This window comes from Sitophilus oryzae, unplaced genomic scaffold, assembly GCF_002938485.1.
Source record: "Sitophilus oryzae breed Bouriz unplaced genomic scaffold, Soryzae_2.0 scaffold_980_pilon_pilon, whole genome shotgun sequence".
NCBI classification, from domain to species: Eukaryota; Metazoa; Arthropoda; class Insecta; order Coleoptera; family Curculionidae; genus Sitophilus; species Sitophilus oryzae.
This window is the reverse complement of record NW_022147617.1, coordinates 1,823,571-1,850,210: the sequence shown is the minus strand read 5'-3', so window position 1 is coordinate 1,850,210 and position 26,640 is coordinate 1,823,571. Positions and strand designations below refer to the sequence as shown.

General features: G+C 31.3%; 2 protein-coding genes across 7 annotated transcripts in view; one reads left to right on the top strand and one right to left on the bottom strand.

The window, feature by feature from the left end:
* LOC115891198 (protein Wnt-8b-like) overlaps positions 1-26,640 on the bottom strand; it is a 61,243-nt gene that overhangs the window by 18,726 nt on the left and 15,877 nt on the right. For all 5 annotated transcript variants that reach the window (XM_030911616.1, XM_030911611.1, XM_030911612.1 and 2 more), the window contains exons 3-6: positions 24,603-24,697; positions 20,061-20,317; positions 17,338-17,617; positions 14,047-14,298 (exon numbers count right to left, since the gene is read on the bottom strand). In XM_030911616.1, coding sequence (XP_030767476.1) covers positions 14,078-14,298; positions 17,338-17,617; positions 20,061-20,317; positions 24,603-24,697 — 853 coding nt within the window. In that variant the 3' untranslated portion in view covers positions 14,047-14,077. The remainder of the gene's footprint in view (positions 1-14,046; positions 14,299-17,337; positions 17,618-20,060; positions 20,318-24,602; positions 24,698-26,640) is intronic.
* LOC115891199 lies at positions 827-9,250 on the top strand. 2 transcript variants are annotated; one of them, XM_030911618.1, is made up of 3 exons: positions 827-1,105; positions 5,533-5,747; positions 8,741-9,250. In XM_030911618.1, the coding sequence occupies exons 2-3, from the start codon at positions 5,567-5,569 to the stop codon at positions 9,055-9,057; spliced, it is 498 nt and encodes a 165-aa protein (XP_030767478.1). In that variant the 5' UTR covers positions 827-1,105; positions 5,533-5,566; the 3' UTR covers positions 9,058-9,250. The 2 variants fall into 2 exon arrangements, with proteins under 2 accessions (XP_030767478.1, XP_030767477.1); XM_030911617.1 differs by having other exon boundaries at positions 1,025-1,105; positions 5,417-5,747.

The following is a 26,640-nucleotide window of genomic DNA, read 5'->3' as shown; positions in this document are numbered from 1 at the left end:
TTTTTTTTATTTTTTAATTAAATAAGCGAACTATATCGACAATATTAGTATCTGTACCCTTTGAAAATTTGTTACATCTTTAAAAATAAACTAAAATGTTACTATTCCATGGGTATAGTGATAAACGAGGTCTAAATTATAAGGAAATACATTTTTTACGAAAACTTGAAGAGATGGGTACAAAATGGTATAGTACAATTTGATAGACAATTACATTGTACATCTGATTCACGTAAAATATATAGGGTGTTCCGGTTAAATTAAACAAGTTATTGCCGTTTAAAGCTAGTAATTATTTAATATAAATTTTTGGACACTCTGTATAAGGTATTAAAATTATTATTGCAACAAAATATCTGATCAATAAATAAATCTTCAGTAAATATTTAGTATTAAAAATTTTGATACCCTTGGAGAAATGAAGCCTTAAAATTTTTACTGCAATTTCATAAAATTGAAAATATTTCAAAAACGGTAAGGTTAAACCTTAATCAAATTTACCTTTATTTCAATCGTAGAATCCAAAAATATACAGGGTTTTCCATTAAAAAAATACAACTATTATATTTTTTATTTATTTGGGACAATCTGTACCTTGTAAAAATATTTTTAGATTGTAACTCTAATAGTCCTTCAATGAACCCAAAAATCTAATGGTTTAGCTACAATTACTCCGTGTCGTATGTGGTGGACAACCCTGTATAAACACAACCGCGTTGAATTCGAACGGAAATCAATTTTTCAGTGGTATCTTACTAGTACGTCATATTTACCCAACTGACAAAAAATGCTTCACATATCAGGAACACCATCTCCTCCTGTCGTCAGAAGCAAAAAAAACATTAAGAACGGAGGTATACCTCCTAAAACAAATTTGTTTTGCTAGTAAAATACCACTGACGAATTGGTTTCTGTATGGATTGCAGTCGAACATTGTTCTTTTTAGAACCTCTTTTAGTGTGAAGTGTACAAGATAGCTTAATAGCCGTAAAGAACTCATCGCAAATTTATTAGAATATTTTGAACGGGAAAGCGGTAGTAATGGCGGTAGTAATATCTTTAAACTGTGCAATGGCCATTATGGGCTTTAAGTGCTGTTAAGAAAGTGAGTTTAGTTGATAATAACTGTTTATATATAATTAATTTATTTTTGTTTCCAAAAATATTTTGATTATAAAACCATTTTTATATATTTTTTTTAATCAAAATATATAAATTTTTATATATTTTTATATTTTATATTTGGTATGAACTATATCTATGATGAAATTTTGTATTTACTTATTTTGCATATGACCTATGAATGCATATATCGTATGATCGAGAAAAAACGGCGTCAGCGATGGCTATGGAATGAAGATCGCTGTCATTTTATATGTAAATTTATATGAGAAATGTCCTCGATGTTCATTTCCCAGCCAACTGGACGCCGTTTTTTTTCGATCATACAGTACCTATGATATACCGTATGATCGAGAAAAAACGGCGTCAGCGATGGCTATGAAATGAAGATCGCTGTCATTTTATATGTAAATTTATATGGGAAATGTCATCGATCATTTCCCAGCCAACTGGACGCCGTTTTTTTTTTCGATCGTACGGTACAAAATTGGACCGTTTTTATGTTCAATTCGTTACAAAAAGTTTAGTTTGAAGTAAAGTTTTTATAATAAATATTTTTTAATAATATTAACAATTTTATTATATTGTTTCTAAAGATCGATTAGATACACTAGACGCAAATAGAAATGATGTTATATTAAATGTAGAACTGCTATAAATGATTTTGAACATATATGGTTTGCTTTAATTCGAATACATCCACGTTAACTTGAAACCAAAAAAGTCAACCCAATTTATCGTATGAATAGAATTTAAGTTATAATTAGTATTTATAGATAACTTTCTAAGAATAATACAAGTTAAGCTTATGCAGAATAACCATTGAATATTTTGACCATCCATAATAATATTTTTAGAATGTCTTTCATCTTTAACTTGATCTACTGTATAATTAAATGGTGCCCTATTTTTAATTTTTTTACATACAAATTCCATTGACAGATTGGGTATAGTAAAATTAGAATAGTGAACTGGTTTTAGTTTCCGTTACCATAGGCTACCTACTTTCAATTGAATTAATTAAAACCGTATGTATATTAAAACAAAAAATAAATTGTGATCTTGACGTATTGTTATTCAAAGTATGTAGCATCAATGCTTTGGTTTATCGTAGAAGGAAAATAAGTAAATAAAAATAGTATATTGTTTTATTAGGACTAAAAATTACAATTTCTGTGGCGAGGCTGGCACAAAAGTACATTTTTGCCAACATCCTATTTTTCCTTCAAATGCCACAAATAATTTTTTTGTCAAACGCCACAAAAGTATTAATTTTTGCGACGTGATTGACAATATAAAAAAGTTATTTAACGCTTAGGTATAAAAGTAAACCACTTTTACGCCTAAGCACAAAAGAACGAAAATATGTTATTAGACTGACAAAGTGTCAGTCTAATTTTAACGAGCGTAACTATAGTTTCTCGATATACAGGGTGGTCCGAACTGTATTTCGGAAACTTCGGCAGCATATTCTGCAGATAAGAATAAGTAAAAAAGTTCGTATAAATGTATGTCCTAAAATGCTCCGTTTCGTAGATACAGGGTGTTGAAGTGTCATTTTTATTTCGATTTTTTCCAAATAATTTATGAAGTAACTTCAATATTTGCATGAAAATTGGTCCCTGGGAGTTTTTTTATATGAGAAATTTGATTTTGATGTTAACGTGACTCCTACTTGTAGAGGGCGCCACATACATATTTTTTAACTGGATTTAAGAGTAATAACTTTTTGTCTGTATAAAACTAGTGAGTAAAAAATATACATTTAGGACATTTTCTACGTAAAAAAGGTCTCTTGGTAAAAATCGCTACGAGTAATGGTTCTCGAGATATTTCGAATCGAAATGATCAATATCTGTCATCATCGACATAAATTAAACATGGAAATTAGACTGAAATCATAAATTTGTAATGTTTTGTGTCAAAAGTTCAACAGAAACTGTTTTATCATCATTTTTTCGCAAAAAAATTATGATTAATTAAAAAAAATAAAAATTTCCCAAATTTATTTATTTCAGTGAAAACACTATCTATCTAACGTGTTTATTTTTTTGTCAATAATGACATGTATTGACTATTTCCATTCTAAATATCTTGAGAACGATTGCTCGTAGCAAGTTTTACCAAAAGACATTTTTTATGTAAAAAGTCACTGAAATGTATATTTTTTCACTTAGTAGTTTTATACAGGTACGGACGAAAAGTTATTACCCTTCAAAACAGTTAAAACATATGTAGGTGGCGCCCTCTACAAGTAGAAGTCATATTGACATCAAAATCAAATTTCTCATGTCAAAAAACTCCCAGACACCAATTTTCATCCAAATATTAACGTTACTTCAGAAATTATTTGGAAAAAATCGATATAAAAATGAAATTTCCACACCCTGTATCTCCGAAACGAAGCATTTTAGGACATAAGTTTATATGAACTTTTTGACTTATTTTTATGTACAGAATATGTTGCCGAAGTTTCCGGAATACAGTTCGGACCACCCTGTATAATTATATACGAGGTATTACTAACTTTTAACTATTTTTATCTTATTTGGAAAGTTTGAAATTGTTTAAAAAATGATTTGTAATAGAGTAAAATCTATTCGGAGTAAAAATGACTTTTTGTGCCTAGCCTGTAAACGTACAGGGTGTCCCATTTTAGTTGAAATCATACGGTATCTCCGTTATTTGTGAAGATAGAAGGGTGCGGATTGCACAAACTTATGCCAATTTTTTGTCAAACAGAAGATGCTGTCAACAAAATTTTCATACCCCTCTTCGTTTCTGAGCTACAGGGTCTTTTCGAAAATTTTGCAATTTGGGACAGCCCCCGTATCTCTGTTATTATGGATGATATCGAGATGGTGAAAACTGATTCTTGTACAACTTTTTACGTAGAATACAGTGGCGTAGTCTGTTTTTCTACGAAAAAAAATATTTTTGAAAATATGATATATAAAGTTATGTTTTCCAAACCAAACCAAAACACCCTGTATATTTATAAATTATATGATCCGCTTTACTATGAGCTTCTCAAAAATATATACCACTCTATATTTATTTTCACTATTTACTGCAATATTTAAGATATATCATTTATTTATCTTATTAGTAGGCCGTGAAAGATAACAAAAATCAAAATGGTATTTACTAAAATAGTCATACACATATTAAAATTTTATTTGGAATTGATATATTTTACTTTTGAACTGTACTGAATATCACTTTTTTATAATATTTTCTTTTTTTTATAACGGAATGGGTTTGCAAATATCTAAAAGCTTGCATTATTGGCTTGAATTATTAAAGCATTTTTTGGGTGTTCCACATTGTATTAGTTGCCAGGATATAATATTTCATATTTCAAAAATCCCGAAAATCAGAAATCGAGAACGGATAAATCCGGGAATCAGGGAGGCTATCATATATGAGTCCATTGGTTCCAATTCATTGATTTGAGAAATAATGATTTAACAAAATTCTAATATTTTCGTTGTAAGTTAAGTTGTGAGGGGGAGCCCCATCTTGCTGAAAGTATATTTTACGTAAATTAGGTAAAGGAATATTTGTAAAAGTTCCGATACGATAGCTTCCAAGATTTACAAATAGCGGTAGAGAGTTAAATTTTCCTAATATATAAAGAATTTATTAGTGGCCCTCAAAATAAAAAAAGAGGCAGATAGCAGTATACTTTTAATAATTCTTTAGTTTTTTTATTATCAATCATGGCCTACTAATAAATATGATCTTTTTTAATATATTTTTTTAAATATTGCAGTAAATAGTGAAAATAAATATAGAGTGATATATAGTTTTGAGAAGCTTATGGCAAGCCAGATCATATAATTTACAAATATACAGGGTGTTCCATTTCTCGATACCTTTAACACTAACAGAGATATAAGGGATGTCCCAAATTATAAAATTTTCAAAAAGACCCTGTAGCTCAGAAATGAAGAGGGCTATGAAAATTTTGTTTACGGCATCTTCCGTTTGACAAAAAAGTGGCACAGGTTTGTGCAAACCGCACCCTTCTATCTTCACGAATATCGGAGATAGGTACCGTATGATTTCAACTAAAATGGGATACCCTGTACAGCCTCGCCACAGAAAGTGTCATCTTTGCTCCTAATAAAACAATATACTATTTTAAAGAGTTTCATACATCGTAAATAATATAAAAATAATACCTTGTAAATAATTATACAGGGTGCAGATTTTTATAGTTTTTAAAATTGTCTTGTATAATAATAATTTAATTGTAATTAATTAACGCATAACAAACTGCGTCTTATAGAACTTTTCCTAGTGAGACGAAGAATTTAGAACAACTCGCTTCAAGCTGACCGAATGCCGCAGTTTGTGAGAATCTGTCTTTAGCTATCAAGCAACAACATTTTTCTCTTTCGATAGATATGTATTTACCTTGGAATGTTAAAGAAATAGTATGTTACCGAATTTAAAACTTGTTGTGGTGGCCGTTGTAATGTTTATTAAATTTTCAAATATCTGTCAATGTACAGAAATGGAAAGTAAAGCAGTTAAAACGAGTGGAAGTGAATGGAATGGAAAAATATTAATAATCGAAGATGATGCTCGGTCTGTTAATGCTAAACTAAAAAGTGGGGGTAAGCAATATTTCAATTCTTATCATTAATTATTAGACACCTGTGTGTGTTTTAATTATATAAAGTAGGTAACCATAATTACACAATCTACCCTTTGACTATCTAAATGAAAATAATCCCCATATATGACATGTCAGTTTTCTGTAATAAAAAATTACAGTTTTTTGTCATTTTATTTGAAAAGCATATTGCTTTTATGTTTTTTTTTCGGATGTCCTCTGTGCAGAACGTAATATTCTTTTGTTATTTAGACTAAAGTATAGATACCGGGTGTTTTTCAAAAGTGACTCAACTCTATAAATTTTTTATTATTTTCGATTGATTAACGTATTCAATAATTAGTTTCGTTCACCTCCTGTTTTACCAAAAATAACTACAACTTTTTATTTAAAAAAAAAATAAATTAGTGTTACCCTCGGTGTATTTTTTGGCTTTATTCTTTAAATAAAAAGATTAAGGAAGGAGCATATCAAAAATCTTAGATCCACCGCGATGGGACTCAAATATGGCCGACTTAAATTCCGGTTTATCAGTGCCGTTCTAATTTTATTTAAAAAGTGTAAAACTATGATGTAGGGTAGACCTGGGGTAGAGTCAATAATTTGTTGTTTTATTTTACGTTGTGAATAAATGTTGGTAGTTATTAAAATTGTTATAAAAATATATAATTCTAGTAAAAATAGATAAGTTATATTAATTTTTTATTAACACAAACATCCGATACGCTACTGAAGCAGGTAAGTCAAATTCACGTATCTAAATTCTTTGATATCTAACCTTTGACAAGTAGTAAATAAAAGCAAAAATGCAAGAAAAAATATATAATTAGTTAATTTAAGTGAAAGTCATAAATGATCGGTTTACTACACGTATATATATTATATTATAGTCATTTACTAGCAAATAGTTATTATTTCATTCGATTTTTGACCGAGATCTAACGCACACTACACAACTAACTATTTTACAATCTTTTTCGATAAGTCGCAATAGTGTCACTGTTAATTAAAGTTCTGCCACATTTTCCATCTAGATTTACTAGCTTTATACAACTATCAGTATCATAAATAAATAACATAAAATAAGCTCAGTAAAGACTGACAAATCCACAAAATTTCAAATCAAATTCAAATGTGTCAAATGAATCGTCAAACAGAATTGTCAAGGATCCCCAATCTAGAGTCCTTTTTCCGCCCACCATGCATGAATACATGGATAGCAGTATACCTCTTCCTTAATCTTTTTATTCAAATACTTTGTTTTATAAAAAATGGCTCTTCCGAATGTCCTCATGAGCTAGTCTTGTTCCATTTGAAAAAATTGGGTTATAACTACAAATACGATTTGGGCATCTATTAACCCGTCTGAAAAAAAAACACGAAAAATATTAAACAATCAAATTATATATTTTTCCAAGATTCATTGATTGAAAATTAATCGTTCAACACATGACCCAGTATTCTTAAAAAGTTTTCTATAATATTTAAGATTTTTCCTCCAATCTTTTTACAAGATATATACTGGAAATTGTAGCGAACAATTTAGAAAATATTTTCGTAGATTTACAAAGTAAATCAAATATATTTTTTCACCAGGGTTGTTTTTTTTTAAAGAAACGCTTATATTTTTTCCTACAGTTGATTTGATGTAAAATTTTCTTTTCAGAAATGTCATGTCATAATTTATAACGAGTGTGTTTCAAATAAATATGGTTACTTATTATCAGACTTTATAATTAAAAATTAAATTTAAATAAAATGTTTATACAGGGTGAGTTTTGTACGATGGTCTCTATGGGTATCTCAGAAACTACTGGAGCTAGAGAGTCGGTTAAATGGGGAAAGAATTGCAGTTTTTTGCGGTCATAAATGTGCGCCTTTCGGATTTTTGAAAATGTTTATGGCTTACTAGATATTTCGAAAAAAAAAACAAATTACGGCTATTTTGAAAATGCTCCCCAATTCTAAATTGTAAATATGAATTTTTCAGATATTATTATATCCTTAGAAAGCGTGTGGGATTATTGGTTTAACTTTTATTGGCTTTACATTTTCGAGGATACGTTGACCGGTGAACGTTTGTAGGTATAGTTGAAATTGACCCCACTCGGAGGCCTTGGGCCCATTGCGATACCCCTGTATTATTGTACCAAACCTTCGTCTCATTCCTTTGCATTAAAGCACTTCCAGCTCTTTACAAAGTTCCCGATTTCACTGATGTTGGCTTCTGCTGCTTCCTCTAGTCCCTCCAAAAAACCTTGCCCTAAAGTTTTAAAGCGTCGGTATTCCAGTACCGGACAGTGGCAAAAGAGGTGCTCTATGGTTTCTTCTTCCTCTCCGCATTCTCTGCAGTAGTCGTCGTTGGAATTGGAAATTTTCCATCTCACGAGGTTTGCCCCAGTAGGGCAGTTTCCAGTGGTGAGTGGTGACACCTACAATTATGCGTACTAGATGACATGTTAGAAAAGATAAATTTAGGGACTGGCGCATCAATAGAGTGGTTCCAAAATTACTTTAATTATGACGCTATCCTTTATAATGAAATAAATGTTTTGAAATGAGATGAATTTAATGTACTCAAAACAATGGCGGATTTTTTGAACATTTGTGAAGTGATATTAGTTTTTTAAGTTCTAATTTATTTAATGTAAATTGTAAAGAACCGTTTAATAAAGTCGTCTGTCTTTTTATAAGTTTTGAAGTGAAATTCAAAAAATGTAAGAATTGGCTAAATTTGTTTTTTTTTAATTATCTAGTAAGGCATAAACTTTTTCAAAAATCCGAAAGGGGCACATTTATGACCCCACAAAACTGCAGTTCTTTCCCCATTTAACCGACACTCTATCTCCAGTTGTTTGCAAGATACCCATAGAGAATATCGTAGAAAACCCGTACATATTGTTTATATTTTTATACCTATTATTAAATACCTACTTTTATTTGATAAGTACCTAACACATTAAAACTGATATTTCCACTTTTTTTTCTTTCTAGATATGTCGTCAGGGGCAAAAAAGAAACATAAAAAAGCCGAGGAATCTCAAGGATTAGTAGAGAAGCATTTACCGATGTTACTTTTCCCGTTTCTATTTTCATCAGCTGTAATTCCTATAGCATTAATGACAATAAAATTACTAATAATAAAGGCTGGTATAATTGGAAAAATTGCAGTCCTGTTGATGATACTGAGCTATTTTAGAAGATCAGTAAACCGTGGAGGTGTCATTAATCATTACATGACAGATTTGGCTGCAGAGCATTATGGTTACCATGGTGTTGAGGAACCTGGGGCGTACATCAATAAAAGATGACAATAATTATTATAAAATCTTAAAATAAAGATAATAAATCCATTATGAAATAAACTAAAATTGTGAAATAAAAAATTATGAAAAAAATATGAAATAAAAAAACAAGAAAGGAAAACGTTTAAAAATAATGTGCGAAAACTTCATCCTTTTGTATTTTCCTGCTGTTTAATAAAGAGTAAAAGTTTATACGATATTAAAATATGTAAGTGTTATTTATTAATAAATTATAGAAAAAAAATTATAGCTACCTACTTAATAATTATTCCTCCCTAATGCTAATGTACTCTCTAATCAGAGCTGATATTCCTAACAAAATTGTAAGAATCATAAAGGCGCTCTATTGTCACACATCGTGCAGTCTTGCATAAGCGTAAACGGAGTGAATCCATCAACATTCGAAATTGGGTGAGGCAGGGTTGCAGATGAACAATTTCCAGGAATCATCGTGAAATATGGTGGACTCCTTTTAGCACGTTATAAGATCTCAGTTATGCAGATGAAATCTGTCCCCTTTCTCATAGTTACGCGGATATAGTATCAAAACTACTTGACTTGATAAATGAAGATCGAATTGCAGGTCTAAAATCATTATTAAAAAAAAATTAATCAATGAGAGCTTGTACCAACAACATTGCTCGCTTTATCATTGGAACAACATCTATAGAAGAGGTAAATAATTTTACTTACTGGGGTAGTATAATCTCAACCAACGAAGGCACAGAACAAGATATCATAAATAGAATAAACAAGGCCAGAATAACATTTGGAATGTTCAACCACGTTTGGAGATTTAGTTAGTACTCCTTACTAAACTTAATATTTTCAATTCGAATGTGAAGCCAGTATTACTGTATGTTGCAGAGACTTGGAATTAAAAAGGAAATCAAAACAGTAAACCGATCATGGGTCAAATAATTTGCCAACAACGCCATGTACTTTAGAAAGTAACCATGTAAAATATTAAATATCCCTATATCTAAATGAATATTTAGAAATAAACGACATTATCAAAAAATCCAATTGTATTGATGAGAAAATAAAAATATATTACCTGATCAATATTTTTCACTAAAATTATACAGATATATATATTATTATATAACTAAATTATATTTATAACAACCACAGACTAACTTATATAGTCTGTCTCATATCTTAAAACTACGATTTACTCAATACAACACATATTAAATATTCGCTCTAAATGTCCTTATACCTAAACTAAAAGATCCAGAAGTTTATGAAAAATTAAATATTACAATCTGAAATTTTAAATTTAAGTAAACTTTGGAAATATTTTATTTATAACATTAAAAGATAATAATACCCTTATAATACTAAACATAATGTTCGATATAATGTATTTTCCCAAAATGTCAATAAGAAAAAGAGGTTTCTCCTCTTTTAAAGAAAATCCGGGGACATACTGTATATAAATATTTATTAAATACTATTGTTATTTGTGAAATGGTGTAAACTTATATTGTTAAATCTTGCATTAAATTATCATTATTTTATAAAGAAATTAAATACTAAATAAGGAGGTAACAACATTAATTTTTAAGACCCAGTTGTACAGACATGTACTAACTCGAGTTTATGTGAACTCGGATCAACGCTGAACTCGACAATTTTGTTTAGGTATATTTATCTTGTAGTATAAGATTATAAGATGATCGTCAAATACCTAATTTTTGAACTAATTTCAAGGTTAAGAAGTCACTAAAAAACCTATTAAATTTTCAACATGGTTTAAGCCTGAACTCAGCTTGAACCGAGTGTGTATGTACAGGGTGGCTCAAATTCGACGCTCATCATTGGGATTTCGGAAACCGTAAGAGATACAGGATCGGTTTAATGGAGGCAAAGCATTTTGCAATTTATTTTATTTTACGCAATTTGATGCTCAATAAAATGCCGTATTGCATTTTTATTTTTTTTGCATAAAATATTCTGGTGATGGAATTCTCTGTACAAAACTGGCAAATATCAAAGTGACTATATATAGTTTTTTAAGAGTGATGAAAGGATTTAATTAAATTGAAAAAAAAATCAGGTCCGTATTTAAAAAAATTAAGTTGATGATGGTCGCCAGAAGCCGAAAAGTCAGAGTTAGTATTTAATCACACAGAGTTATAGAGCAGAAAAAGTGGCCATGAAAATGTGTTTTTCATTTTAAGTTTTCTTAACAAATAAAGCCAGGAAACAATAGAAAACAAAATTGAAAATTCCGTTTTTTTTCGAATATGTTCGGAAGTATTCCGAATTTTTCAAAATACAATACGGCATTTTATTGAGCATCAAATTGCGCAACTTTGCCTCCATTTAACCGATCCTGTATCTCTTAGAGCGCTTGCACAAAAATCGGCAAAATCGGTGCCGTCTCCGGCACCGATTTTGCCGGTTTGCACACGTTCCGACAGTTGTATTTAATTCTATTGTATTTGCCGCTCCACGACTACTTTGCCGGACCGGAGTTTATGTGAACGAGCTAATTTATTTATATTGCAATCGATTTCAGGACCGGCACCGGCACCGATTTTGCCGGTGTGTGTGAAAGCGCTCTTACGGTTTCCGAAATCCCAATGATGAGCGTCGAATACGAGCCACACTGTACAATCGGGCCTAAGAGTACCTACATAGTGGGAGTGGGGCATTTCAATGTGATACTCGCCGCGATGCATCCAACGCGCACTTACTCGCCGTTTTAAAACAGTGCTTAAAACGCGCGAAGGATGCATCGCGGCGAGCATCGCATCTAGGTGCCTCACTATGTTGTACCCTTAGTTGGATTAGCTAGAGAACAGTAATTAATCTGTAAATATAATTCGATATGTCAATATAATTTTGTAATTATAATAGGGGTACTTAATTTTTAAATATACATACATTGGTTACCTATGTATAAATATGAACAATATTAGCATAATTCATTGATTTCCTATTCCCACGCATATTCAAAATTTTGGATAAGTGTGGGTTTACATGCATCCGTCATGCGTCGTCCGTCGTTGAGTTTACGGAAATGTATTGGTTTATTTAAAAAATGACAGTTCATACTTAAATATGATTGGTGTGACGGAACGACGCATTACGCATGCATAAATATAAACTCAGCTTAAAGCTTAAGAAAATTATATATTTTTAAATGGCATCATATTTATTTTGAAATCATCCTCATTTATTCCCTACTTCCAAAATGCGAACAACTTATTGATGTTTTAAAAAAGTATTTTTTTCAATATCAAGTATTAATTTTTGTGACGTGATTGACAATATAAAAAAATAATTTTAACGCCTATAGGCATAAAAGTAAAGCGCTTAATTATACGCCCAATCATAAAAGTACGAAAATATATTATTCATGTATATGACATGTCAGTTTAACAATATATTTTCGTTGTCAAACTGTCAAATCCAACGAGACCCGTAACCATAGTTTCTCGATATATAATTAATAATAATTACATACAAGGTATGACTTTTAAATCTCTGTATGCAGGGTGGTCCGAACTGTTCCGTAGTTTTGGAGATACAGGGTGCAAAATTTTCATTTTTATTTAGATTTTTTCCAAATAATTATTTCTGAAGTAAGTTCAATATTTGGATGAAAATTGTGTTCCCGAAGTTTTTTGACATGAGAAATTTGATTTTGATGTCAATATGACTCCTATTTGTAGAGGGCGCCACCTACATATTTTTTGGTCCGAACCTGTATAAAATTACTGTGAAAAATAAATATACATATACTACGTTTTTTACGTAAAAAAAACCTCTTTGTAAAAATAGCTACGAGTAATGGTTCTAGAGGCGGATACAGGATTTTTTTAAAAGTGGGCACAAATAAAAAATAATATAGAATATGCTTTTTAGAGCGCCATTTTTAACCCAAAAGCCTAATATTTAATCCAATTTATAGATTTTAGAGGGGCCTTGGCAATACCTGTCATCATTGACATAAATTAAACATGTTGACTAAATAGTTATTAGACTGAAATCATAAATTTGAAATGTTATTGTGTCAAAAGTACAACAGAAACTGTTTGATCTTAATTTTTTTACTGAAAATTTATGATTAATTTAAAAAAATTAAAAATTTCCCAAATTTATTATTTCAGTTAAATAACTACCGTATGATAGAGAATAAACGGCGTCAACGATGGCTATGAAATAAAGATCGCTGTCATTTTATATGTAAATTTATATGGGAAATGTCATCGATCGTCATTTCCCAGCCAACTGGACGCCATTTTTTTTCGATCATACGGTATCTACTCAACGTGTGTTTATTTTTTATCAATAATGGCATGTATTAACTATTTCCATTCTAAATATCTTGAGAACGGTTGCGGAAAAAATTATAGAAATGTATATTTTTTGTACGGACAAGTTATTAGGTACTCTTCAAAACAGTAAAAACACACGTAGGTGGCGCCCCCTACAAATAGGAGTTATATTGACATCAAAATTATATTTCTCATGTCAAAAAAATTCCAGACATCAATTTTCATCCAAATATTGACGATACTTTAGAAATTATTTGGAAAAAATCGAAATAAAAATGAAATTTCTACACCCTGTACCTCCGAAACAAAGCATTTTAGAACATATATGTATACGAACTTTTTTACTTATTTTTATGGGCAGAATAGACTGCCGAAGTTTCCGAAATGCAGTTCGGACCACCCTGTATTTGGAACGTTGTATTGAATATTCCGTGTTTATAAATAAGCAGATACAAAAGATTTGAAACAATCGTATGATGACAGTATAGAGTATAAGTATTACACATTTATGAAGTTTTCAGAAAACAAAAACTTTGATTTCGGTGAGTATGGGAGTTTATATCAGAAAAAATACCTGTCTTGATTATTCTAATGCATTAATAATATAATTTTTCCCATTTTCAATCACTTTGTACTTTTTTGATATTAAATTATTATACTTACATTATAAAAGTTGGTTAGATTAGGTTAGGGTAGTACTTACGAAGAATAAAAACTATTTCTTATACTAGGTCCTACACACAATAATGTCTTTCCACTTTTTCAAGACATATGTCACATTTCACTGAACAACACCACTGAAAGTTACAATTACAACTTTTCTTGACTGTTCGTGTTTCTTTCTTTACTCTATGGCCACATTGTCTGCACAAATTTCTACAACTTTTTCGTTCCGATACTGATGTAAATTCTGAAAGAGTTTTCGAACACGTACGGCCTTTGGTTCCCGGCCAACCTAAAATTTTATCATTCATAATCAAATCTAAAATAAAAGTATATACAGGGTTATACCATCGAAAACGTTTCGCAAGACATAACGGCCATCAGGATATTTTTTTTTCAAAAAATCCAAAAACACGTCAATTTTGTTTCTGAGGGGGACAACTTTTGCCCCAAAAAAGATTGCAAAATCTTCAACCTTCTAAGCGGGGGTGTCATCCCCCAACTTTTTTCAAATGGGAAGGGGGGTAAAGTGGCACCGCAATGAAAAGAGCTTTCTATTCGCTATATTTCCCCGCTTCGTTTTTGAAAATCGGTCGAGTCATTGAGAAAATATGAAGGATTGAAATTTGAAAAGTTTTTTTAAACATTTATCAGAGTAAATGATAAGGATAAATTCCTTCGACCAATTTGCTGTTTTTTCTTATTATTTCTAGATGTTTATGCATTTTTTCATTTGCCACAAGGTTGAACGATCAGGTGCGGTAATTGCTAGATAGCTGTTCTGTGACTTGTGCGTTGAAGTTCTTCTCAATATCGTTAAACTGACCCACAATAGAATTTCCAAAAATACCAGCCCACACGTTCAATTTCTGAGGGTTTTGTGTGTGCACCTTGTGAAAAACCCTGGGGTTGTCCTCAGCCCTGTACCGACAGTTGTGCCGATTAACTACACCTATCAAAAAGAAAGTACACTCATCCGAAAAACACACATTAAATAGGAAATTATTATCATTCGCCACTCGTTCACTAATAGTTTCACAAAATTGCAAGCGGCTATCAAAATCGTCTTCGTTGAGTTCTTGTACCAACTGAATTTTGTACGGGTGGAACTGTTTTTTTAATATCCTTTGGACACTTGTACGATTCACGCCGGTCTCATTGGCTAATTTTCTTGTACTCAGCGTACTATCCATGGCAACTTGGCCCAAAACGAATACCTCCATAGCCCCATTTACTACAGGATTTTCCCTCTGCCTCTTTTATTCATAACGGAACCAGTTTCGCGAAATTTTGCTACTAACTCGCGAATAATTTTGCCATAAAGGTGTTTGTCAGGATAGCGTTTATTGAATATGTGCGCAACCCGATACATTCATTATTTTTAAAATAAAGTTCGATTATTTCCACTTTTTCTGCAAGTGACTACACCATAATTGTTAAAAAGTTTAACGATATTGAAAAGAACTTCAACGCACAAGTCACAGAACAGCTATCTAGCAACTACCGCACCTGATCGTTCAAACTTGTGGCAAGCGAAAAAATCCGTAAACATCTAGAAATAATAAGAAAAAACAGCAAATTGGTCGAAGGAATTTATCCTTATCATTTACTCTGATAAATGTCTAAATACGCTTTTCAAATTTCAATTCTTCATATTTTCTCAATGACTCGACCGATTTTCAAACACAAAGCGGGGAAATATAGAGTATTGAAAGCTCTTTTCATTGCGGCGCCACTTGACCCCCCTTCCCATTTGAAAAAAGTTAGGGGATGACACCCCCGCTTAGAGGTTTGAAAATTTTGCAATCATTTTTGGAGCAAAAGTTGTTCTCCTCACGAACAAAATTGACGTGTTTTTGAATTTTCTGAAAAAAAAAAATACTCTAGCCGTTATGCCTTGCGGAACGTTTTCGATGGACCACCCTGTATATATTTGAGTCCACCAAAAAAAAATAATATCTTTTTTCTTTTTAGTTACCGCAAAAATATCGTTCAGGAAGATGAAAAAAAAACACCCGGTATTTTATTTCTTTTTTCGGATTCTTGGACATAAAATAAGGCTTTTATTATCTACATATATAAAATGCTAATGTTTATCTGTGTCGTCTCTACTGGAGTAAGGACTTGCTCTAGAAAGTTGCTTTTTTTACTGAAAGAAGGCTAAAAGATAGCTAATTGGATTTTCTAAAAATTGTCGTCGTCGGATTTTTTGTTTTTCATTTATTTTTTCAAATAAAATAAAAAGTATTCTTTTGCTGATATCATGGCGGATGCGCCAGGCTTCAACTAGTAAGGATATAATATTATGTCTAAAAGCTTTGGTTTTTGAGATATTTAAAAATATTTAAATATGCATGCTGTAATAAAAAAGTTTGTCAACTCCTTGTACATTACTTTTCAGAATTAATTCTTGTGCTGACTTTCAAGTCAGAGAAATTACCTTTACTAAAAAATGTGATTGCTTTTTTAAATGTATACAGGGGTATCAAAAATTGCTGGTCTATTTTAAATATTTATTTTACATAAAAACTTCGTTATTTCAAATGCAACACTATACACTATGTATTTTTTAAAATAAGTCGATGCAGATTTAAATGCTCTTTCAAACTATATTAGGGTTTCCTATACCTATCTAGCCCAGATTTTGAATAAAAAGCGATTTTTCAATAAAATTGTAATCAAGTTGGCTGGTGTCCCCATGGCAATTGTCTAGTGACACTTAGTAGCTATTTTCAAAATCGACATTGGTTTATGGACTTTATTTAGATTTATAACAGGTTATTTTTATTTAATTTACCTACAATAAGGTTAATAAGCAAGTATTTATTATTTTATCAAGAAAAATGAAGCAGTATCTGCTGGCGGAAAGAATGTGTTACTAGTGATTTTATTTTGCGAGGACAATTGTTTGTTGGCCTGAAAGGTTTATGCTCAAAGATATGCCCAAATAGGACTTTTTTTGAAAAGGGTTCTTTTGAAAAAGTACTTTTCCTATTTCGCAGAGCTGATAGTATGGTATATGAAAAACCTATTGGCAGAAATCTATCGTTGAAGTGAAGAAAATGAATTTGCCTTAATTGGTTCTTTTATAGAAAATCCAATATATCTACAAGCCATCATAATATATAATCTGAATCCACAGCGGGAAATTTAAATCCCAATTAGTGAGCCCGGCGCCGAATATATCCATGGTTGGCAACAATGCATTTAAAAATTACGCCCGCGATTACGTAACTAGGTTTAATTGATATGAAATATGTATACGTAAAATATGGTATGAACCATGTACCTTATTTTTTGGTTAAGTAAAAAGTATATGAAATAGCCTTACCATTAGTTGCATTGAGTATACAATAATCCGGGCTCTGCTCTAAATAAACCAAAGCATATTCTGGAGCTGGCAAATATTTCTTGTCGTTTTTTATACTATTGCTTAGAGCTACTGCAGCTTCTACATTATCTTGGGATAATCGAACTGCTTTATTATATTTTTCTTTGAGTTTCCTAGCCACATCTTTAAAAGGAGCCACTTGCATCCAACAAGTTTTCGTTGAACAACTTCCAGATACTCCGTGGCAGCGACATCTTTTAATCATTGTCTGATAAACAATCTGTCAGAATTATAATATTATTTTTACTTTATACAGAGTGGCCCAAACTGTATTCCGGAAACTTCGGTAGCACATTCTGCATATAAAAATAAGTAAAAAAGTTCGTATAAATGTATGTCCGAAAATGCTTAGTTTCGGAGACAGAGAGTGTAGAAGTTTCATTTTTAAAAGAATATATATATATGTTATTTTAACAGAACGTCAACGGTTTCTTGTATATGTATCTGTTTTAAAAAAGTAAAGTGTTCTCGAATAGTTGAATTTGAATATTTTAAATAGTTTTTTTCTTTATTCTTTGTATTTTTTTGCTTCCGACGACGGAAAGAGATAACTTTCGGAAACGTTAAGCATTTTTTTTCTTTGTTAGGCAAATTTGTATTACTATAAACATAACTTTTAAGGTTTAGCGCTGAAGTGTTTACAAAAAATAATTATTTTATTTTGTAGATTTTCTTGCAGTGCAGTGGCAAAAACCCATAAAGGATTTTTTTGGAAAAATGAATCCGCCACATAGGTATAGACATTTTTTAGTTTCATTTTTATTTCGATTTTTCTAAACAATTTTTTTAAGAAGCCTCTTTTACGTAAAAAACGTCGTAAATGTATATTTGTTACTCAGTAGTTTTATACAGGTACGGAAAAAAAGTTACTACCCTTAAAACCATTTAAAAACATGTCCCTCTACAAGTAAGAGTCATGTTGACATCAAATCAAATTTCTCATGTCAAAAAACTCCAAGGTACCAATTTTCATCCAAATATTGACGTTATTTCAGAAATTATTGAGAAAAATCGAAATAAAAATGACTTCTACACCCAGTATCTCAGAAACTAAGCATTTTAGGACATACATACACTATTTTACTTATTTTTATCTGCAGAATATGCTGCCGAAGTTTCCGGAATACTTACAGTTCGGACCAACATAATGCTGAACATATTGATAAAATTCACAAATATAATAAAAAAGGCAAATTACTTCGTTGATAAATTTCAAAATGGTATGCCTAATAAATAGCCCAGTCAATCTAGAGGGTGAGGTAGAAAAAATTAGTAACCAACCAATCTCAGCGGGATTGTGTAGAAAATGATCTATTTAAATCCTCAAAAGGTCCACTGGGAAAAGTTTGAAAAAAAAATGGCAGCCATCTTAGATTTTTTTTCAAATATCTCCGTTTGCTTTTTCCAAAAGCGTATAGTTTATCTACTATACGCTTATAATTAATCGATGAGAGTCGGGAATGTACAAATAACCGCCAACGTGCAAGATTGCATATTTATGGGACCTACAGAAGAAGAAGCAAATAGTTTGCAAATTTTCATATTCTTTTTCTGGCTTCTCGGGCTTATAGATATCAATTACACATTTTATTTTAATTGGATACGTTTATATTTGCCAGATACGTATATTTGTAATTAAAAAAGTAACTATTTATCTTAAAATAAATTTGTTACTTTTCAAATTTTAAAATCTCAAAATCTACATTTAAACTTATAGTTTCGTTTTCCGTTGCTAAAAATTTATAACACAGGGCCGCTGTTTTTTTTTCGATCATATTGTATACTCAATATCAAGGCTCATCCCTATAACTTTTTTATTTTTTCAGATAAAACAACGATATTTGGTATGTTAGTATATGACATAAATTGGGATTGATATACGTATTCAATTGTTTTCGGTCACTTCCGGTTTCACCGGAAATTACTACAACTTTTGATTTTTAAATGGCGCTCTCGGTATTTCTTTACTTTATTCGATAGAAAATGACACTCTGAATCGAATGACATATCATATGTCAACTTTTGACATTTTGGCATATGGTTTATTTGAAATTGTAACATGCGGTTCATAACGACAATTTGACTCAAAATACCAAGTGTGTGGTATCAAATTATTTGTAAAAAAATGCTTTTTCCAAAAAATATGCTAACGGGCCACCCTCGTTCCATTTGAAAAAAAAATGAGATATAATAAAAAATATGATTTGGGCATCTTTTAACCGGCCAGGACAAGACACTAAAAACATTAGACGATCAAATCTATTTTTCCAAGGCTCCTTGATTAAAAATTAGTGTTTTTAACACAGCCATGGCATCTAGATTGAAATTTAAAATAGAATTTGTTTTTGAGTCACTATGTCAAAAATTGACATATGGTATGTCATTCGATTCAGAGTGCCATTTTCTATCGAATAAAGTAAAAAAATACCGAGGGTGCCATTTAAAAATCAAAAGTTGTAGTAATTTCCGGTAAAACCGGAAGTGACCGAAAACAATTGAATACGTCAATAAATCCCAATTTATGTCATATACTAACATATCAAATCGTTGTTTTACCTGAAAACTCGTTATTTTACCTGAAAAAATAAAAAAGTTATAGGGGTGAGCCACTTTGAGAAGCACCCGGTATAACAATTCTATTATACCCAATGCTATCTTATTACCTCTCTTCCTACGCGATAATTATGCTTTCCAACAGATCCAAAAACATCATCTTCGAAAGTTATATAATCTTTAGCGACTAAATTTCCAAATGATGTATCATCAGAACAACCACTCCAGGACCAATCTTTAATACTATTAGAATCATTTGCTTCATCTAACGTAGAATCTGTTACAGATTGAATATTCTTGCGATGGTTACTGTTATATCCGCGGAGTTCGTTCCGAACTGGTTTACAACTGCAATCTTGAATGTCACCTAAAACAAAATTTAAGTAATATCTTAATAAATAATTAATTATATTCTATTTGTTAATTTCGTATCTATTGAATATAAGAAATTGTGTTTATGTTGGAGGCAGATGCCGAATTTCGGCCAATGTCCAAAATAATTAGACATATGGCGATTTGTCCATACTAAACTTGTCAGGGGGTTAAACTTTTCTTGGTATAATATAACAACAAAAGATTAACACCCTCCGCATAGAAGTTGCAATGCAATCAAAATGCAATCCAAACTAATGCAATCAAAACTCTTCCGCGTAAATTTGTGGATATAGGTAGGTATATTTAATTATAATCGCCATATGTATACTATGTTGTCTTCTAGCAAGCCAATAGAATGTGGAGTACCACAAGGCTCAGTACTAGGCCCGATTTTGTTTCTTCTTTTTATTAACGACATTGCTAACATAAACATCAGTGGCAAAATATGTCTTTTTGCCGACGACACTAGCTTCACTTGGAGCAACAAGGACGTCACGGCACTTCATAGGATTATATCAAATGATTTAATCATCATTAAATCTTGGTGCAATTCGAACCTCCTGAGTCTCAACATTTCTAAAACTAAAGCTTTGTCGTATAAAAACTCGCTGCAGCCTTTTGTACTTAACAACACCACCATTGACGTCGTAAAATCTGTAAAATTCTTAGGGCTTGTTGTGGACAATTCTCTGAAATGGGACATGCATATCGAAGCTTCGTCGAAAAAATTGAGCTCTGCCTGTTTTGCATTAAGATCTGTTTCTAAGGAGCTTAACTTGTCAGTGGCTAGAACTGTTTATTATGCACTTTTTGAGTCGCACCTCAGGTATGCCCTTCCATTCTGGGGTACGTGTTGTGCGACTCAATTTGACCGCATTTTCAAGCTCCAGAACATAGCTGTTCGATATTCATTGGGACTAAACAGCAGAACTCATTGCCAGGACTTTTTTAAAAAATTAAAAATATTAACTCTTCCTTCCTTACTTATATTTGAATCCGTTTGCCTAATACCCTTCTAATACGTAAGCATGTATCAGCTTCTCAAGAAAGGTCATCTCACACTTATCCACTCAGGAACGCGGAGCAAGATCTTTATCTACCTACTCCACGCTCAGAGTTAAAAGTTCAATATTATACAACTCGAAAAAAATGCACAATCACCTGCCATTTGAAATCAAATCCATAACATAATTTTCTTCATTTCGCAAAGCATTGAACTGTTATTTACTAGATAAGGCTTTCTACGCCGTAAATGAATTATATTTTGATAATCGAATTTGATCTTGAAAACACTGGTCTAATGTTTGCTATTGCTATATTTACCAATGACTAATAATAATAATAACTGAATGACTAATAATAATAATAATAAATTTATTTAGAGGTCATTGATATTTACTATAAACTAACTAAATATTTTTGAATATTATTTTTGTTTTTCTTGTTTTTTTTTATTCTTTGACATTGTAAACATTTATATAAATTTAATGTTTATTTTAAACAATAAGACTGACAATATTATTTGTATAATGTTTTGTATTATCTTTTGTTTGTTTGTTTGTGTGCCTTGTTTGTTTACTTTGTTTGTTTACTTTACCTTTGTCTACAAATTGTAAATTTTTTTGACAATAAAGGCATTTATTTATTTATAACAGCATGATTAAATAGTTTAATTATCAAGTGGACTTTGGCAGTTAAAAGAACTCTAAATTTACGCAATTATACACTAAGGAAGCCCAAAATTGGCTTTCTTTTCACCATTTCACCATTTCTGCGCCATACTGTGCGAAAATTAATTTACAATTGGCAATAGGTAACGAAATTCCAATTTTATCAGTGCACTGAAAATAATTTTCTTTTTCTTGCGGTGCCGTGCCTGTCTTCAGGCGTTGGCGATCTCCATGACTATTTCGTTGAAGAATTCTTTATTTTTTAGTGGTTCCCGTGGTAGTGGTTCCGAACTAAGCCATCCGTCACTTTAGCGATTCTATAGTAAAATAGAACGGCACAGTTATTTAATGACCGTCATCCAGATAAACATGTCAATAGAAAGTACGTGCTGGAATTAGTAGCTAAATTTAGAGAAACTGGAAGTGTTCTTACAAAGAAGGGAAGAGTTCCACCTGGTGTAGTTGACAAATAGTAGTTCTGGGACAAATCCATGCCGAACCAAGAATGAGTGTTAGACAATTGGCAACAGCCACAGGAATAAGTAAGAGTAGTGTTCACAGGATACTAAAGTTCCACAAATTCAATCCTTACAAACTTCATCTAGTCCAAGAATTGAACGAAGATGATTACGAAACACGAAGTGAAGAACTAAGTGAAATGCTCATTGCTACTGCACGTCTTCTTTTCAACATGTGCTTTTCGGATGAATGTACATTTTTTCTCAATGGAACAGTAAATCGCCACAATTGTCGCTACTGGTCTGATACTAATCCTAGAGAATTCCGTGAGGTTCATACTCAGTACCCTGAAAAAAATAATGTGTGGGCTGGAATCTTTGGCGACTGTCTAGTTGTCCGTTCTTTCTGGATGGAAATCTAAATGGAAATATGTATCTGGATCTTTTGGAAAATGCCATAAATCCCAGCATTACACATATAATTGAGAATGAAGATAACTTAAATCAACTTGTATTTCAACAAGAGAGAGCTCCTCCACACTATGCTGTACGTGTGCGGCAGTATCTTGATGAAACATTTCTCGGTAGAAGGATTGGAAGAAGGGGGCCCTTTCTTAAATGGCCAGCTAGGTCACCGGATTTGTCTCCGTTGGATTTTTTTTACGGGGACATCTCAAAACAAAACTATTCTCCACGCAACCGATGACAGTAGAAGTATTACGTCACAGAATTGTACACGAGTGCGCGGTTATAACACCCGAAATATTATAACACGTCCGAGAACGCTTTGAGCAGAACCTGTATTCGTGCATGGAAGCAGGGGCTGCTCAATTCGAACATTTAATCAAGTAATTGTTTCAAAGCAGGGTACTACTTTTTGTGTATTATTCCTTAAGCAAAATCTTGTTGATTTAAACTAAATTTCTTATTTTAGACCCCATTTCGATTCCTGTATCCGAATCAAATATCAAAGCATCATCAATTTATGAAAAGTGTATTTTTCAGCCCGATTCCACCAAATGTGACAAAAACTCTAAAAACAAGACGGCGCTGAAAAGAGACTTTAATAACCTTTTAAATGATGTGCTACTCGACCCCGTATTAGGTACATTTAAGATTTTAAGAGTGGATGTCACCCCCGCGTGGGGTTTGAATTAGGGGCTTCAAAAATAGTCGCATCTCATTTCCCCTCCGAAAGTAAAGTTGACGTGTTTCACCGTTTTGTCCGTTGACACCAGAAATGCCTTTAAATTGCCTTGTTTCGTTTGAACTGGGACACCTTGTATAAATCTTTTCTTTTCATTCAAGAGATACGTTTGCTGCATTATTTTACCGGTGAAAATAACGTGAAAAGTGCGGTTTTCAATGTAAGATTTGGAATTTTTATTTAGTAACCTTTAAAATTCGGTTTGGTGACATGAAGGTACCCTCTGGTAAGTTCGCAACATTACTGTATAATAGTTTTAATTAAAACAGGGAAACTTATCCCCAATCATAAACAAATCTTTTTAAATCATATGCACCTAATAACGCCAGTGAAAAAATCTTCCACTGGCGTTGTTAGGAACTACACGGAATTAAATGAAAAAAAAAATATATTAATATCTAAGGAAGTTGACTTGGCTTTATTTATTTATCAAGAAGACCACGTCCTCCACATGCGGCTGTGTTGTTTGCAATCGTTACATCTACGAAGAATGTGTAGATATATCTAAAAAGGATAACTTTTCATTTGTTTGTTTTGAATATGAATGTTAACTTACTAACTCGTGTAATCGATTTTTTAAAATGAGTTGATATTATACCCTTTTTAATTTGAAATCTTTTTTTTCTTTTTAATCTGAACATAACTCTTATAGCCTTCTGCTGTGTTTTATTTTATCGAAATTAAAACTGGCGTTATTTAGGACAAGATGTCCTTAATACCGCCAATTGCAACCGAATACATTTTTTTTTTCACCAATTTAAATTCTCAGAGAAAACAAACCAAACTTAAGTACTTGTCTTCTAATACACCTAGAAAAAATATATACCAAAATTGAAACTATTTTGAAGAATATTTAAGACACTACGGTGGGTCAAACTTTAATATGGCGTTAATTGGGCCACTGACCTTATTTTTACTATCATATAAATATTAAAAACATACCTCTACTACAATCTCTAGTGATGGAATGCACAACTGCTGCGGCAAGTATCGCTTTAGAAAAAGCAGCCTCCTTTGTTGCCGTGGATTTTGTTAATCTGTAAAATAATTTATTACTTAAACACATATAATAATTATACCTAAAATATAATTTTAAGTTAATTTATAGAGAGTGACATTTATAGTGACATTTTAGAGTGACAATTATAGATCTAGATAAATATCTATAAACATAGAAAGATAAAGCTTTATTTCTATACCAGTTTTTCCACAATCGGATCACTAGTAATTCTTTGGTATTTTTTTTAGGTGATACACCTAGTAGATACGCCTAGATGGGAAACTGTATTAGTATAAAATATATAGTCATGGCTGGAGATTTTTTCTGAAGTTTATGTCAAAAATTCTGATAAAAAAATTATGTGTTATCAGGAAATATTTTCTTAGAGAAATTCAATAGAACCTTAAAATATAATATGAACAATTCTTTATAATTTATAATAGTTATTAATCTATTTTTTAAATTCACTAGAAAGTAATAAACTTCACTTTATTCATAGTACCTTCATATACTTGCAAAAACCTTATACCAAACCTAATACATAATCAAAATAGTTTAATGTGTTAAAGGTTATTTTTCTGCATCAAGGGTTGTTCTAAGTATACGTAAGTAAATATAGATAAAAAGTGTAGAAGGTATGTAGTTACAAATCAGAGTATTCACTTTTACAGATAATTTGATGATGGTTAGAGAGATACTTAAATCAATATCAAAGAAATATATACCCAGTCAATTAAAGACAAGTGGATTATTGAAGACACTCTCATAGGAGTCAATTTCAATAACCCTTTAAAGCGCAGAACTTCTTTTTTTATTTTTGGTTTAATTTCGATTTTAATTTGTTACATATTTCTTACAGACACCCGGAAAAATATTGAAAAGAATATCAGATAATCGGTGCTTTGTAATGACGTGGTTAGTATATTGACCACTGACACTTTGGGAATTAAAATTTAATGTTTAGCAGTGGTTAATATAATAACCATATTTAATAAATGAAGCAAATTATACAAAATTATGTTTTTTTATTTTAACTTCAATGTAATAATATTATAAACAAAATGCATCAAGCATTATGAAAAGGAGCGAAACACTCTAAACAATGAGCAACATCACATTGCCGGCAAATAAGGGCGGACTCCACAGGCTTTGCTAATATATTTCCATTGGCCATATTTTTCATACGATATATAATCCTTTACAAAGAAAAAAAAAATAATTAAAAATATCACAGTAGGCCAAAAATACTATAAAATAAAAAAACTTTGAGAGGGGGGATAGGCCAGCTCTGGGCATCACTGTCCCTATAATCGCTTTCCAATAATTGAAGTGATATAAGAGTGTGAAAACAAAAGTTCAAAATAGCAATAGTACTAAAATATATCGTGTTTGAACTTAAAACTAACATAGAAGGAACTTTTCGTAATTACACGGTCATAAACACCGAATAACATCTAAGCGCAAAAATATGCAACTATTTTTATATGATAAATTTCTAGGTAATATTTACAAAAAAATATATAGTGATGCAAGAAAAACATGGTATTTTTTTAATATTTTGTGAAATATAATAATAAACAAAATGTCTTACTTTGCTAAAACATCCAAAGATATTTTGTTAACAAACTCGGTGGCACCAATAAAAAAAGAGTGATTTTTACTGATGTACGTATTGCACTAACATCTATAGAATAGAAATAATTTACCACTAGTATTTTTTTACTTTTTCTAACTTCTTATCTTTTTTATTTTTTTACTAGAAAGATATATATACAAACAAAAGAATGTGCGCCAATTTTTTAGGTAAAATTGGCTTTCGGGTGCGCAGTGGTTAGTTAAGTGATCGGGGAAAAATCGGTTAAAATGTAGCCATCTAATCGCTCACTGCGTATAAAGACTTCTTATTTATGCCAATAAGAACTATATTGCGCTAATTCGGCCATTGAAGATATTATTGATATGAACTTTATTGGTGTGGTT